The sequence below is a fragment of the Sceloporus occidentalis genome, unplaced genomic scaffold (genome assembly GCF_023333645.1).
Source record: "Sceloporus occidentalis isolate IW3139 unplaced genomic scaffold, rSceOcc1.0.p SCAF_12, whole genome shotgun sequence".
NCBI classification, from domain to species: Eukaryota; Metazoa; Chordata; class Lepidosauria; order Squamata; family Phrynosomatidae; genus Sceloporus; species Sceloporus occidentalis.
In genome coordinates this window covers 2,259,892-2,276,803 of record NW_028316992.1, presented here as the reverse complement: position 1 = coordinate 2,276,803, position 16,912 = coordinate 2,259,892, and the positions used below count along the sequence as shown (strand labels likewise).

Sequence of the window (16,912 nt, the reverse complement as noted above, 5' to 3'; positions counted from 1 at the left end):
ATGAAAAGTCTCCCAAAAATCCTGTCCTCTGCTGTTCTGCTTAGCTTTTGCAAATTATTATTATTATTATTATTATTATTATTATTAACCTTTATTTATAAAGCGCTGTAAATTTACACAGTGCTGTACATACAATATTTTTAATTAGACAGTTCCCTGCCCTCAGGCTTACAATCAAAAAGAATTACAAATTCAGGCCTGTGGCCTTTCTGATTGAGTCTATCCATTTACTACCTTTCTACTACCCTCTATCTTTTCCAGCATTATTGCCTTTTCTGATGAGTCATGCCTTCTCATTATGGGGCCAAGATACAACAGCACTTGGGGGGGTGCACCCTTACAGGCTGCGCTCTCCCTCCTGGGCTCTTTTTCCGTGTGGCCAGGTCAAAAAACTCACAAATAATCAAATCCGTGAACGTTAAACCCACAAAAGTGAAGGGCCAACTGCATTTCTTTAAAATGTTAGGAAGTTAATAACCAATTCGAGACAATCACTAAAATGTAATTATGAGCAGGTTCCTCAAATGTGAGCTGCTTTCAGAGAAACATACTTCTAAGATGTATTTCTTATGACCGTCTCAGTAAAAATCCATTGATTGTTTTGTAGATAGGAGTTTAGCATTCATGATATCATATCTGTTGTTAATAATGTCATGCCACTATTTAGCTAAAATGTTAAATGTAAGGTCATCATAATGGGCACTGATAGATTTTTTAAAAAAACCATTGGTTTCACTCTTTATAGTCACCAGGCATGCTTTCTTTTTACCACAGTTTATCCACAGCTGCTATAGAAGATAGAGCACAGAATCTTGGCCTATTTGAGACATTAAAAACAATTCCCGAAGCCTTTCATGAGCACATGGCCAAATATGTGTACCCTACTATTGAAGGCAGAGATCACCAGCGATTGCTGTATTATTTCACACTTCTTGAGAACTGTGCCTCACTTGAATTTGTGAAGCACACTATCAAACCCGAAACACATATACGTCTGCTGAAAAAATTCAAGGCAGTTGCACCAGGTATGTGGTGTTGATATTTTATCTTTTATATTTTCTGAACAGCAGGGGTGGACAAAGAGCAGCCTACAAGCCACATGTGGCCCCCAGAGCCATTTTTGTGGCTTCCAAGGGTCAAAACAATTTTTTGCAATTTTTTTCAGGAAATACTTTATTTTGTTTAATTTATATCCCACTTTTCTCCCAACAGAGGATTCAAAACCTCAAAATACCCCCAAAATGTCCTTGAGGGATGCAGGAAGGTATTTAGAAAGAGAATATTTGTTGGGGAGAGTGCATTTCTTTTTGATGTAGTGAGATGTGTGGCCTTCCAAGGAGTCCTGGGGGGGGCTAATGTGCACCCCCCAGCTTACCATAGTTGCTCACCTACAGTGTTCGTTTTTCCCCTCACTAGCAAAAAGCCCCATGATTCCTTGCACTTTAGAACTTCATTTGAGAAAATCAGATTGCACAAAAATACACATGTTTTCTCTATACATGCTTTGTGTCTCGACAGACCACTGACTTCAAAAGCTGGATGGAAGTATAGGATTCTGGCACCCATAAATAGTGCCTTGTTTCATTGCAGGTTTGATAATTGTAATATATACACAGACAATTAACATATAATGTAATTTTTAAGGACTCTTGCTCCTCTTTTTCCCCCCCAATAGGCCTTAATTACAAAAAGCTAATGGAAGAAAACGCGAATCCCCTGGCTGCTTTGGAGCCTATTCTCACAAGTCAGAATATTCTATCTGTTTCTAAGCTTGCTCCTAAAATCCCAGGAAAAGAAGGAGGGATGCTTTCCCCAAGCTCTGTCTATGCCATCTGGCTAAAAAAACTCTTCTGGACTGGGGATCCCCATCTTATTAAAAAAGCTCCAGAAACCATAGCTGAATGGTTGCATGCCTACGACATCTGTGCCAAGTACTTTGATAGACTTTACCCAGGAGATATTATCAATTTCATGGATGAAATTACTTTTTCCTCCAAAGCTGTCACCAAGGTAAGTACAATTTTACAACTGCCTTGTGGAAATCTCAGTATTTCATTTAAAAAGGTTCTAAGTCTTAGCTTCTCTCGTATATGTGTATTGAATTAGACTTTTCTGAAGACATCCAATGTTTTGTGAGAAGATTTCCTCGAAGGCTTTTGTGTCCCAAAAATCTGCTGTGCCCCCAAAAAACCTGCCCCAAACCTCTCTAGCACAGACCCTGTAGTGGAGTGTGTGACTTGGTTGCAATAATGTTGCCTCCACTGGAGACTGATGACTCCCATTATCAGTGGAATGATAAATCTGTTCCAGGCTTTAATGTCAACTGCAAGAGACTACCCATGGTGCTGAACCCATTTCCAATTGTCATTATTACAACAGATATTCAGGACCTTGGGATCAGCGGTCTTTCCATCTGACAGACCTTCCTTCATTTTGAGCAAGATTGCAGGGTTTTCTCATTATAGCAATCTTTCCTGTGAAATACGATTTCCAACATGAAGATTTCACATAATGTCTGAACGATTACATTTTTTTTGGTAACAAACCTAACAAAACATACGTGTATGATTTTTTAAAAAATCCAATCACTAAGCTTATGTAGGATAACAGGCTAGCAGGACTGGATATTGTGTGAAAGCACTGCTTTTAGTTGCAGCAGCCTTTCAGAGCTGCCCTCCAGATATGTTGGACTGAAACACTTATCATTCCAGTGGACATTCTGGTTGGCAGTCCTGATGGGCCTTAATGATAGTTGCAGTCCATTACATCTGGATGCCACCACAGTGGGGAAGGTTTAATTATGTTGGGATTTCCCCCTTTTATTTATTTTACATAGAGAACTAGTAAATTTCTTCTGATGTAAAGCATGGCAGTGAAATTTCATTTATAAATAAATTCAGTTAGTTGTCCTTCTTCTTATGCATAATAAGACTACATTTGACCTTTCAAACTCATTTGAGATAGTGGGAACAGAACAGATACCTTTATTCTTCATAAAAATAAGAAATATTGCTTTTCACGTCTTTAGAAAAAGGCAAAGAACATAATACTATATCATATTGGTACAGTTTATCACTCTCCAGAAATGAATGTACAATTAAAACAGCATTGTCTTGCGCTAGTATTCTTCCTTTAATAGTATAATGTCTGCTTGCAAGATCATTGTGGCTTCAAAAGATGCAAAAGCTTTTCTTTTTAATCCAACAAAACAAGCCAAGTATAGGCATAATGCTGCCATCTGCATCACTTTTTCTGGCGTTTGAGAATTTTAATGCATAAAAAAGGGATCAGAGTGGAGATCGTTGTACTAGCAAAGTAATGGAAATGCTAATCAAGGTATTTTGCATAACATGATAAAAAAAGGACCTCATCAACATTCTTTAAGATAAGAGGGCCATTTACAACTATTTTAATCTCCTCCTCACTTTTTAATCCCCTTCTCACTGCAACCACAAACTTGTGAGTTTGATCCCAGGGGCTCCAAGGTTAACCCAGCCTTCTATCCTTTCATAGGTTGGTAAAATGAGTATCCAGCTTGTTTGGAGGCAATTAGCTTACAGATTGTAAACTGCTTAGAGAGTGTTGAGTTCACTGCTAAGTGATATAGAAATGTACATGCTATTGCTCACATTTTAAGGCATTTACAGCCTCTTTTTCAAACCAGTAAATAACCAGACTCCCTATTCTAGTCACTCTCTACCTTAAAGAATGGCTTGTAGAGGATGAAGGAATGCTGCTAAAGGCATTATAAAGATAATGGGAAGCACAACTTTGCAAAATATGGTGAAATGGCCAGCAGCATCTTCAGAGGTCTGGAATGGCACCTTTGGCCATTTTGGAGCCAAAAAAAAAAGACCCTCCCACAATGGGCAGTGAGAGCGCAGGCTTTGGGGATCTTTGGATAGACAAAAAAGCCTGGGGCCACATATACCCAAAACTACACTTTTCCAATCCCTGTTGTATTCTGAGGTATGCCCCACTGGTTTAAATGGGACTTGCTATAAGGAGTGCAGTGGTCTCTCCACATTTGCTGGGTTTGGAATGAAGGACCCCCATGAATGTGGGAAAACCACAAATAAAAAACCCACTTTTTTTTTTTTTACCTAAGAGAACATTTTTCTAGGAATCTCCAAGTCCTCCAGTGCAACTCTATGGTCAACATCTTCCAGAAGTTGATCATAGAATAATGTTGGAAGACCTACAAATGCCTAGAGAGGTGTTTCCCCATGGAACTTTTAGATCCTCCAGCACAACTCTATAGTCAACTTCTTGCAAAATTGTGCTGGAAGACTTAGAGATTCCCAGAGAGAACAATGAATCAAAACAGCAAATAATTAAACCCTCAAAAGTCAAAACCACAAATATGGAGGGCCAAGTGTAATCCAAAGTACAGTGGGGCCTCCTCATTCATTGTGGTTAGGGGCACAGGACTCCTGTGAAAGTGCAAGAAAAAAAAGGAAAGAGAAGAAAAGAAAATGCAAATAAAAAAACGATTTTATTTAACCCCACGAGAACACCTCTCTAGGAATCTCTAGGCCCTCCAGTGTGACTCTGTGGTCAATATCTGGTGGAATTGTGCTGGAGGACCTAGAGATTCTTTGAGGGCACATATTAATCAAACCCATGAATAATTGAACCCGCAAAAGTCAAAGCTGCAAATGTGGAGGGATAACTGTATAGTTCTGTAGCTTTACTCTTCCTCTTAAAGTTGACTTTGGGTATCTTCACTGCTCTCAAACTGTGCACCACCTCATTAAATGTTTTATACTTTAAATCATTCCATGTATCACACCGAGCCTTTGTTATACAGGCTCCATGCCTTAGCTTCAGCCTTTGGAGCCAGTCATATTTGTGAACTAAGGCCTGTTACAGACTGCCAAAATAAAGCTGCTTCTGGTCTCTTTGGAGGTATGCTGTTTAAATGATGCATGCATCCTAAGAATCCGGAAGCTGCACAAAAGCTGCACTCCAGTGCTTAGGAATGGAGTGTGGCTTTGGCGCGACCTCCGGACTCTTAGGACCCATGCGTCATTTAAATAGCATACCTCCAAAGAGACCCGAAGCAGCTTTATTTTGGCAGTCTGTAACAGGCTCAAGTGTTGGTTTCAGACTCCATTACATTTAGAGAAGTATTAAAACTAGTGGGGCATAATTATTTGTTAAGCCCTACTGACTTCATCAGGTCTGTTCTCAGTCTGGATCCAGCTCTATTTAAATAGTTATATATTACTTCTAGAGAGTCACCATGGTTTAAGTGTTAGATTATGACTCTGGGGACCAGGTTTTGATACCCAGCTCAGCTATGAAACCTATCGGGTGACTTTTGATACACTCTCTCATCCTCAGAGGAAGGCAATGGCAAACCTCTTTTGAACAAATCTTGCCAAGGAGTCCCCATGATATGGAAATGACTTGAAGGCACACAAGAATGACAAATTAGCTCTATAGGATGGGAAACATGTGATATCATTTCTCATACTAAAAGCACTATATAAAAGACAACAGCAGCTCAAGGAAATACTATAATTCAATGTGCATTTATGAGAATTCCAAACTTTAACATTTTGCCTGAGGATAATTGCAGATTGTGCAGCTTTAATACTGCATTTCTTTTGTTTTGCACTAGTTGTCAAAATGTAGAAGAATAAAAGTAATTTTATTTGTTAATAAGTAAGCTCACAATAGTGTACTCTTTAGTGCTCAAGATAGTTAAGATTCCAGCATCAGAATGAACTTGGACAAATATTTTGTAATATGTCAATTGTCTCTCAATGTTCTGTATCACTGTCTGTAGTCTTGAGTACATGGACTTAAATCTGTTTATTGTGGTGTAATACTCTTCCCTTTTCTCCCTCTGAAAAACAATGGTATTGTGAGAGGTAGAGGAATCTGCAGCATACAATCATAGGAACCTAATGAGAGTCACAATGTATAGTTGATTGAAAAACCACTGTGTGTTTTTGTGATAGACTCATTAGAAAAGAAATAGAAATGTTCAGACCTCCTATTGCCTCTGTGTTTTCTTGGCCCCTTTCCTGAACCATAAACTAAGATGAATCAAAATACTTTCCAATAAAAGTGGAACGGTCAAAATAATTTGTTGAACAATTTGAAAGATAAGAGTTGTGCTTTTAGATTTCTACAGGCTGTTATGCTTTAGGAGTGTGTGTGTGTGTGTGTGTTTAAAGAGGAACTTTTAAAGTCAGATAATGGGATCAGTTAACATACGGGTTAAAGTGAGCTTGTATGGGATTAGAATTTGAAAGAGAAAGTTCTTTTTAAGTAACAAGACTTTCTCATGCCCATTTTCTGTTGTATTAACACATTCTCATTCTTTACAAAGACAATATCTTAATCAGTATACATTGCTCAGCTCTTTCTACCCTCGATTCATGTGCATCCAGGCACCCCTTGTACTGCACATGTCAGTGACAATTTATGGTGAGATGAACATTATCTTTTCCCAGCTGTCAGTTGATTCAAGAGTAGAGATGACAAAGAAGGCTATTAAATCAGTGAAACATGTTGCTGAGAAATCTGGAAAAAGTACTTCTGAGGGGGACAACATGGACGGCGTGGTTGAAGGGCAAATGACTTTTGAAGATGCTCTGAATCATCTGCAACAGTCTCTTGCACACCTGGAAACACTTAGCCATACTTTTATTTCTTACCTGAAAAGCAGTGACCAGGTAGATATTTAACTAATCAAATCAATGCTCATCTTAATAAATCTATAGTTGTGCATCTGTGCATTTTATACCTCTTTTTTCCTTTCATATTTTTTTTAAAAATTAATATTTATTGAATGTCTCACTCATATTCTGTTTCTCTCACTTCAATTTTACTTGTCTTAATGTTTGTGGATTTTATCAAAATTTAGGTTGTGTTCTACAAAAATACAATGCAGGAATTGGAATGTGATTTTCAAACTGAAATAATTTAGGTGGGAGGATCTTAATTTTATTTATCCTTATAATCTGTACACATACAGACTATGGAAGGGCTCATTTGAACTTTAGATATCTGTCATGAATGCCTCTGCAAAGTGGTAAAGGGCCTCTGATTTAGCAAAGCTGTTGACTGCCAGAAGTTGGGAGAAGAAAAAAATCTCCATGGGTTTCCCACATATTCTCTGAAAATCTGTTCCAGAGGTCTGGTAAAGCAGAAGGAAGTACACACTGAGAACTGTGAAGGGGAGGAAGGAATGGGCAGCATATCACTCACCTGTGTCTCTCTTTCTTCCAAGGGAAGTAGTCAAAGCAGGATTCCACTGTAGGATGTATAATAAAAACACTGGCCCCTATCTAGTGTTGTATACAACATTTTATGCCTTAGGGATTTCCCTCCTACTTTTTAAATATATTACTACTGTGCAAGTAATCAATATTTAACCAGCTTCAGGATGACTGATTATGAAGCCAACATGATAGATATGTGAGCGCACATACACACACACACACTCAGAGAGAGAGAGAGAGAGAGAGAGATATGTCATCATAAATACTATTCCTAAAGCAGCATTATTAGTTTCTAGTGATATGATTAGTTTATAATTGGTTTGCACAGTGGTGGAAATAATAGCTTCTATTGTAATTTATTGATGCACCATTCAAAACTTTTTATTTTTATTTTTTTGTGAGAAGGTCCTTTCTCATGTCATGGTTACAATGAAACCTGCAGTTTTAATGAATATTGAATCCCTGCATGTCAGTATCATTGTATATTTAAAATACCTCTCCTTGCAGAATCTACTAAAGCAGTATGGATATCAGTATGATTTATCCCGATCAGAGAAAAAGAAAATCAATGAACAAGCTGTAACTATGTGTACAGATGGCCAGCCCCTAGATATGATACAGAAGTTATTGGATGTGGCTGTGGGTGATCTGGGATTCTCATCTAGAGATATAGTACAGTCAGCTGTAAGCAAAGTAGTAGGTGCTTTAAGGTAAGTTAAATCATACATTTTCAAACTTTTCAGAATATATTATTTAATATAACTAAGTCTAAAGAATCTTAAATAGATCACATTAAACTCCTTGCTACTAAGCACCTTGTCTAAAGCTGCATTTAGACTGCAAAATTAATGCAGTTTGACACTGCTTTAAATGCAATGGCTCAGTGCTATGGAATTCTGAGGTTTGTAGTTTTATGTGATATTTAGCCTTCTCTACCAGAGAGCTATGGTGCCATATGTAACTATGGCAGGATACAGACCGCCCCTTTGGGATGGCCTGCACCCACCCCTTTCCCCGACAGATCGGGGCCTGAGCAGCCACAGTGGCAGTCCCGGAGGCCCCAATCTGCCGCTTCTCCAGGCCTCGGGGAAGCGGCAAAACACCGCTTCCCCGCAGCCTGGAAAGGGGTGTCCTTGGGGCTTCATGCCCCAAGGATACCCCAACAGCGGTGGGGAAAGAGTATCGCTGGCACAGCTATTTAAATGCCGTTTTGGAGCTCCTTCTGGCGCCACTGAAAGGGTGCCACAAACACCCTGCAGCAGCGCCAGGACGTCACTCCCACACCGTGCCATTTGGATGCGGTGCATCCGTCACGTCAAAATGGTGGCACCCATGTACACTGGGTGCCGGCGTTTTGATGCATGGAGTACATCCTAGAGTTAGGGAGCATGTGAATGGTGCGTGCTCCCTAACCCTAGAATCACCACCTCCATGTTACATTTTGACGGTCTGTATCCTGCCTATAAATCCCAGGATTTCATAGGATGGAGCAATTATAGTTAAAATGGTGTCAAACTGCATTAATTCTGCAGTACAGCAGTAGCCTAACACTGCACTACAAAATAGACCTTGAGTTTCAACTTCTGGATGCAGGGGAAATAATAAGATGACTTGATAATCTAAGTTTATTGTAGTTTTCTAGGCTGTCTCCAAAATTTTAAGAGTGGTTGAAGAAAAAGAAGAAAACAGGCTGATAATAATCACAAAAAGTTTGTTCAAGGAAGTTTTTAATACTTTGAAACAAAGATGTGGCCTTACAGGTGAGGTAGCTCAACTCCTAGAAGCCGAACAGCATAACCAATGTTGAGGGATCATGGAAGATGTAATAAAACATCTAGAGGTCCACATAAGTGTGTTATTGTCCACTCTTTGACAGAACTTTGACTTACTGCATGCCCTTGTAAGGCACTCCTACCTGCTAGTTTTGACGACTCGTAGAAAAGTACATAAAGGGAAGAGGTAATAACTATGATCCAGAAAACCTAAGTAAGGAATTACAGGATTGAATTCTTCCTCACAATAAAATCTTCCTGCCACAGAAATCTAGAAACTCCCCAGAGCGGAGTTCTGCCTTAGTTAACTTTCTCTCATGTTAGTTTTTTATTCATTTTTATTTGTAAGAGGAATGTTCCTTTTAGAACGTATCTAACCTATATAGAATAAATTTCTGAGACATCTTGGAGATACCCTTGTTTTCAGCATTTTTGTGATATCTGGTTAAGGAACTTCATTACATTGATTTTTAATACACTGGAACTAAAAATGTAATATAATTTATTAGTTCTACTAAGTTTTTATTTTGAAAACCTGAGGCGTCTTATCTGGTGTTGGTACTGGGAATTTGTTTAAACTGTACTGTTAATGTTTTATTAGTTGTCATTTTTCGTATCATCATTTCATACAATATGGTTTTGCTGTTACTGTGCTATGAACTTTATATGTGCCTACCTACCTGTCATCAACATCTGATGATTTTAGAATTCTATTAACAAATGTTAAGGATAAAAATGTCTTAACATTCCAGATACAGACATGCACTACCTTTCTGTGAATTGATGTAATTCTATAGTCATCAAGAAGTTCTTATCTTTCTGTTTAATGAAATATCTGTCTGCTTCACATACAAGCATCTAGTAAATTTTGCCAATGTGAGTTAATTCTAGGTTTGTCACAAAGATTCAAATTGGGATGCTTCAAAATACTATGGTGAGTCAGTGACTGCCCACAGACTTCAGTGACTAGACTCAAAAGATCTTGTCTGCCTCTATCCTGTAATTCTTCTGTCACTGCCACCTTCACTTTTCTTAAACTTTGATCTTTATTATATGAGAAAAGAAAGCCAAAATGGCACAGGAGTGTAGCAGCTTTCTCTGTGCCTTTCCGCATGCCATTGTATCACTTCTGTTCTCTCCCTGAGAGATGGTTGTAAAAGTGTTTCTTTTGCCACTCTGGAAAAGACCGTTCAACGAAAGGCACACTTTTCCAACTGTCTCCTTTGGGAAGAGAATGGAAGTTCTACATCAGCATGTAGAGAAGCATAGAGAAAGCCACTACACTTCTGCTCTTTTTTCTTCATGCAATAAGGCTCTTTGTGTATTCAGACACTCCAGAGGCCCTAGTGCAGCACACACCCATTCCATAAAAAGGAAAATTATGCTGTTCACATCTCTTGGGGAAAGGAGAAATCATGCAAATAGTAATATTTCCCCCCTGGGGATAATGGAACTGATATTCCAGTCTTGGCATGGAAACATGTTATGCTGAGGTTTTTGGCACTCCCATTCTCCGCTTCTGCCACTTTCTCTAGACACAAGGCAAGGCAAAATAAAGGAACATAGGAGAGAAGGTGTTGAGTGATCATGAGCCTACTGCTATCTCTTAAGCAGAATACCTGAAAGAGATGAGATTTAGTGAGTATGCAAACCTAGTGCTCTCAAATGCTCAACCATTTCAGGCAGAAAGTCAAAATACATGCATTCCTAGTTGATTTAAGACTGGATACTTCTGGCTTCAAGTAAATGTGGATCATGAATTTAATTCAGTTTTTGGCTCTGTCACGCCACAAAAATATGAGTATTGTCTCTAAGTCTTATTAAAAAACGTTTTTTTCTGCAGCAGAAACCCAGTCTTTTCTCTCTTGGAAATATTTACACAGAGGGAGGGTGCCTGTATTTTTACTTCATGCTTTGTTCTTAACTACCATTATGTTGACTGACATATGTTGACCCTAAGAGTGAAAGTCACCGTGTCATCAACAGCCCTGCTCAGCTCTTACAGCTCCAGAGCTGTGGCTTTCTTGATTGAGCCTGTCCATCTGGAATGCAGTCTTCTTCTTTTCCTACTGCCTTCTACTTTACCAGTCGTTATTGTATTTTCTAGTTAGTCAAGTCTTCTCATGATATGTCCAAAGTATAACTGTCATACTTTAGCTATTTTAGTCATCTTGGGAGAGTTCAGGCTTCATTTTTCTTTTTAGTAGTCTGTGGTATCTTCTCCAGCACTACATTTGAAATAAGTTGATTTTCTTTTTGTTTCTACTTGGTCATGTAATGTTTTCCCCTCCTGGTCATAAAGCACTCCTGGTCTGGTTTAAATTTCCCTTTGATTTTTTGAATCCCGTGGAAGAGCTCTCTTGCGCTTGCTTTTTTTCTGGTTGTCATTTTGTGTTTATCTGCGTTGATTACTAGTTCTCTTTATCCCCATGCACAAGTTGCTGAACAGTTGCATTCAGGGTTCTTAATTTCTGTAGCCTATTACTTTTGCTTCTCATCTGTCCTTAACTACTTGAAAAATTTCATCAGCATTGATGCTTCTCTTTCTTTTTGGCTGTAAAGGTGTTTTTGTTTTGTTTTTTGTTTGTTTGTTTTTGTTTTAATTGTTGTTGTTTTTTGTTTTTGTTTTTTGTTGTTTTTGTTTTGCATTTCTTTCTGACAATGTCCCTGGCTTCATTCCAGAGTTCTTTTGGCTCATAGTCAGTTACACTTAATTGAGCAAATTTATTTTTTACATTATCTTTAAATTTTGTTGGGGAAGTTCTTCAGGTGGTATTTTGGCATGATGGTTGTTTTAGTGTTCTTTAGCCTTATTCTTTTTTTTTTTAATTAGCACTTCATGGTGTATGCCACAATCTGGTCTGGTCTTGTTTTCACAGAGAGAATGGAGCATTTCAGTCTTCTGCTTCCAATTATGTAGTCTATTTGATTTCTATATTGGCCATCAGGTGATGTCCGGGTATACGGTCATCTCTTTGGTTTCTTGAAGAATGTGTTTGTGAAGATAAAATAGATAGCCTTGCAAAATTCAATCATTTACTCTCCTGCCTCATTTCTTGATCCTAGGCCAAATTTTCCTATAAACTTTGATCTTGTTCTCTCCTGTCTTCACTCTTATTTTTGCATTCCAGTCACCTATAACAAGAAGTCCTGTTCTGGAGTGTGATCAATTTTCTCCTGGACTCCAGTATAGAATCTTTCAGTTTCTTTTTCTTCTTCTTCTGTATCTGTAGTTGGAGTATAAACTTGGATTATGATTATATTGATGGGTTTTCCTAGAAACCTTATTGAACTGATTTGGTCAAACTTTGTATTATATCCTTTTGCTGCTTTTGCTGCATGTCTCCACACTATTAATGGCACCCTATTTCTTCTTAGCTCTTGATTTCCTGAGTAAAACACTCTAATTATCTGACTCAAGAGGACCATTCCTATCCACTTTAGCTCACTCACTCCAAGTATTGCAATATTTATACATTCCATTTTTTGTTTTACTTTATCTAGATTCCCCCTATTCATGCTTCTCACATTTCATGTTCATATATTAAGTATTGTGCAGCTTTGGGCTTTACTTTCACCTCTCAGCAAGCCAACAGTTGAACTTCCCTTCAGCTTGAGACCAATTCCATCACTAGCTACAGCACTACTTGTAGTTGTCTTCTGCTATACTCCAGTAGCTTCTTCAATGCCATCTGATCTGGGAGTGCCACCTTCTGGCACTATCTCTTGCTTCATTTTGCATTGTCTCATCATAGAGCTTTTATGGTAAAAGTTCTTAAAAAGATAATTTACTGTGCCTCCTTCTGTGCAGTACTAACAAGTGTTTGCTATGGTGCCACTCCTGTTTTCTCCAAGAGATCCTCCATCAGTGTCACCCTCCACTACCACAGCTGCCCTGTTGCTGTTTAGTACATTATATTCCCCATCAAAAGCCTGTCTAACATGGGAGATTATGTTAGCAGCACTGAACCATCACCATAGCCTCACGCATCACAGGAGTACACAATCCCACCACTGTGGAAAGGTAGTGCCTTTGGTGGGGCTTCATACATTGCACCTTTCAGCATATGCTGAAAGCCACGCAGGGAGAAGGGGCGGCGCGTCCCATAGGGAATAATGGGGCTCGTGTCGCCACACCACCGCATGCACGAGCCCCATTTATTTAAATGGGGCTCGAGCATAGGTGGTATTTGCTTTATGCATGGGAGTCCGGAATGGATCCCCTGCATAAAGCAAGGGCGCACTATACTTACTTTCTTAAATAAAATCAATGTGACAATGATAAAAAAGCAACATTTCCATTGAAAAGAATTTACTTGCTGATAAATAGCATAGAATTATATGCTCTTCAGTTTAAGGATTTTGAAATATTTGTTGTAAAGTAGTATTTCTACAAACTTGTTTTTATTGTGTTTCTTGACAGTGAAGATGGTAATCAACCTACTTTGGAGAAGGACCCTTTCCAGATATTAGAAAGTATTGTCTCTGCTGTTCACACAAGTGCTGAGAGCGGGTAAGAGCTTTTTGAGTTTATCATAAACATAATTGATGGCAGCCTTTTCCAAGATGTATTTGCCCAAGGTTGTGGTGGAGAAAGTAGTTTAGTACTGATGCTCTTTTGCAAAATTAAATTGTGTAATGTATAGTCCATATTTATGTAGTCAGTTGATGAAATTTAATAGAGTTTCTCTTTTTATGGATAAATAGATATTAAAATATTCGCATGCACCCTGCATGCTTTAGGCTATAGCTTTCCAAGAAGGGTTGAAATGCACAAACACATATCATTATTATTAGCAAGCAAGTGCTAAGAATTCCATTATGGCAGATAGGCGAGTTCCAGTAACAAAAGGTTGGGCGTGCAGAAAAGATTGGAGGGTGATTTTCAGGTGCTCTCTATCCCTTCTACACCATACTACCATTTTAAGCAACTTGAAGTCAGATCATTTTCAGGATGATTTTCATTTCACAAACTTCCCCGAATTTTTTCAACTCAAAAATATTTTCATTTTATGGACCTGGGGGAGGCTCTTAAAAACAAGCCCCAGATTGTATATAGGCTACACAATTGTGACTCTTGTACAAACAGCCCTCAGTTTATTCAGCAAAAATCCAGTCAGAGTGGTAGTTTTAAAATCTGCCTTGAAATATTAGTATGACCGTGAACAAGGCTCAAAGCCTGCAATTCATGAAGCATTCTTTGCCTCAGCATATTTTAGTTGTTATAGAAACTAAGTGTAAAGTGTCTCCTTCAGGAAGTTGTTGTCACTTGAAAAATGAGCTTGCCTAACTTTTGAAGCCAGGGTCTCCACGGTTACTTTTTAATTTATCAATCTTTAATTTACATTTTGAGTGCTGCTCAGTCTGAAGATTCATTTCTAATTTAGCACCAATTCTCTGAGAGATGGAATATAAAGAGAATAGCAGGGGCTAAATAAATTTTGAAGTTTTCACAAAAATGATAACTTAAACTGTCAGCTTATATTATTGCAGCACTTCCAGACAGGTTGAATTGGTGTTTTCTGACTGATATTACTTTCCCATCTGTCTTGTTAGGATGAATATAGCAACATTAGTTATAATATAAATCACATTCTACCTAGAGCTTCTTTTATTTTGAAAAACCCAGTGTCGGTCTGAAATATTGCCAATGAATATCCGAACATTATTTACACATTTATATAGAGTTATTTGGAACTAGTAAAAAGGGCAAAAACATATGTGTGGACATATGTATGCACACACACACAAAATGATGGAAGTCTTAGTAAACTTAGTATTTCTGAGTTGCAATCACATTAAGTTTGTTCTAATGTGTATTTCATCAAATGGTTTGTGCACCATTGAACAGATACTTTATGATACACTAAAGATGTTTTGTTGCTCATTCTGCCACTGGTGCTGATTACAGCTTTATAAAAATGGTTGTGCAATTTGCCACATCCTTGGTCAACTATAGGTATGTGTATGAGAGGTGACCAGCAAATTTCTTTTAAGTTAACAACATCTTTTTTATTTCTTCCGAGGCTTTGTTTGGTTGTGTATCTGAAGTTCATCCCAATAGCCAAGTATTTTGTATAGTCTATTTATTGAGCAAAGTCTGTGATAGAACAAGCAAGAATAATGTGTGTTGGCCTGGTAAATGAGAAAAGTGATGCTCTCTTGAAAAATGGGAAAGGTTAAGCTACATGCAACTCGCTGCCCAAAAAAAGATAAGAGAGAGAGACATTTTTTTGTGAGCGGTGAATGAGAGTGGAAAAGGAAAAAGCGACCTATGCAAATGAAGTTATTTTCAGAAGTGTCATGGGTCAGGTATGAAATGAGAGTGGGAAAGTATCACTGTGTTAAGAATCTTTTGTACTTGGACCCAAGTCTGAATCTGAACCTGGTTAAAAATTCAATACAGTACTAAATGGAAATGAAGCACAGGCATGAAAACAAGATATTCTTCTAGGCTAATTGTGGGGTAATTTAGTTTTCTAAGACTTCAGCCTTTCCTAAGGAAACAAAAATATTGAATATAAAAAATGTCAAAGCCAATCCTGTTAGGGTCTAGCTTTAAATTAGCAGAGTAGCAGAAATGTGCTCTTGTCTAATTGTGCTTTCCTAAGAACTGAAACTGATTCCAAAAAACAGCAAACACATAAGGGTTTTAATCTATATTTACTAATGGCTTTAATCTATATTTACATAGAAGCTATATCCTAATCTAGCTAGTGAATAGTTCAGGGAAAAGACATACTTATCTCACCATCTTTCCAAAGAAAGTTGAGAGAACAGGAAGATGGAAACATAACAATTGAAAATAGTTTGAGAGAATGTATGTTAGTCCCAAAGGAGGAATGACACAAATCAGGTTAATTTGAATGAGAGAGAGAAAGAGAGTGAGAGAAGAGTTTGCGTGCTGCAGGAAATCCCTATCTACCTAAGGAAGGGGAAGAGAGTGCAAAGCTCTTCAAACACTAAAACTAAAAAGACCATCTATCCAAGAAAAAAAAATTGCAACCCTATTTTCACAGGAAGGGACTTGTCCTGCAAAAATGTTAGTGGGGAAAGGAAATTTTGAGCCCAACCTGAACTGAAAATGAAATGCAAGACTGGATTACCCCTTAGTGTGATCCAATGAGATAGCTCTATTTATAGTATCTTTGCCTGTCCTCTTTCCCCAGATGTTCTCTTCCTCCTCTCACCCAATTTACTTTCTTCTTCCACCTGAGTCAGTCGGCCTTCCATGAAGGTCCAATCAATCATATAGAAGATATTTTAACCTTGTTTCTCTTCTCCCCGTCCCCCAGTGTAGATTTCCACAAACTGAGGTTACACCATGTCTTCCAGCATCTCACTCTTATATATGTTGTACTGTTGCTGGTTTTGGCTGCCTGAGTGAGGGCACTCAGAGAAATGAATCTGAACTAGAATTATTCTTCCTGTGATGCAGAAATGCTTTGCCTCATTCAATTATATAATCAAAATCTCATTTGCTTTACAAGTTAACATTTTGCTGACCATTAATAAGCATTCAGCTTTCTACCATAAAATTTCATACTTCTTGCTATAAAGATAGTATTCACTGCTAATTAGTTTCAGAGGTGCAGGGCTGTTGGTTTTATGGGGGTTTTTAAAAAAAGATTTTGTCTATGCTGAAGAAGTACAGAACCGCTTCAGAGAGAACAGTTTGCATCAATAGTTTAGTCTTGTGCCAAAAGAAAGAAATCAAAAATCATTTCCTACCACAGAGGAATTTGTGCAAGAGCATCTGAAGCTAACACAGAAACATGGAAGCTTTTAAGCAAATCTTTGGTAATGATGAAACAAGAGAAATGTTGAAAATGTTAAAAAGCAATATCCCCTTTCCTAAATATTTTGCTCCATAAACATCACTTAGTTTCGAGGAAAGACAAC

The 16,912-nt window shown here is 38.0% G+C and overlaps 1 protein-coding gene across 1 annotated transcript in view; it reads left to right on the top strand.

Moving 5' to 3' along the window:
* Positions 1-16,912, top strand: part of NBAS (NBAS subunit of NRZ tethering complex) — a 217,437-nt gene that overhangs the window by 166,645 nt on the left and 33,880 nt on the right. Inside the window, exons 43-47 of the mRNA XM_089478023.1 lie at positions 775-1,025; positions 1,676-2,010; positions 6,468-6,689; positions 7,746-7,948; positions 13,434-13,523. Coding sequence (XP_089334149.1) covers positions 775-1,025; positions 1,676-2,010; positions 6,468-6,689; positions 7,746-7,948; positions 13,434-13,523 — 1,101 coding nt within the window. The remainder of the gene's footprint in view (positions 1-774; positions 1,026-1,675; positions 2,011-6,467; positions 6,690-7,745; positions 7,949-13,433; positions 13,524-16,912) is intronic.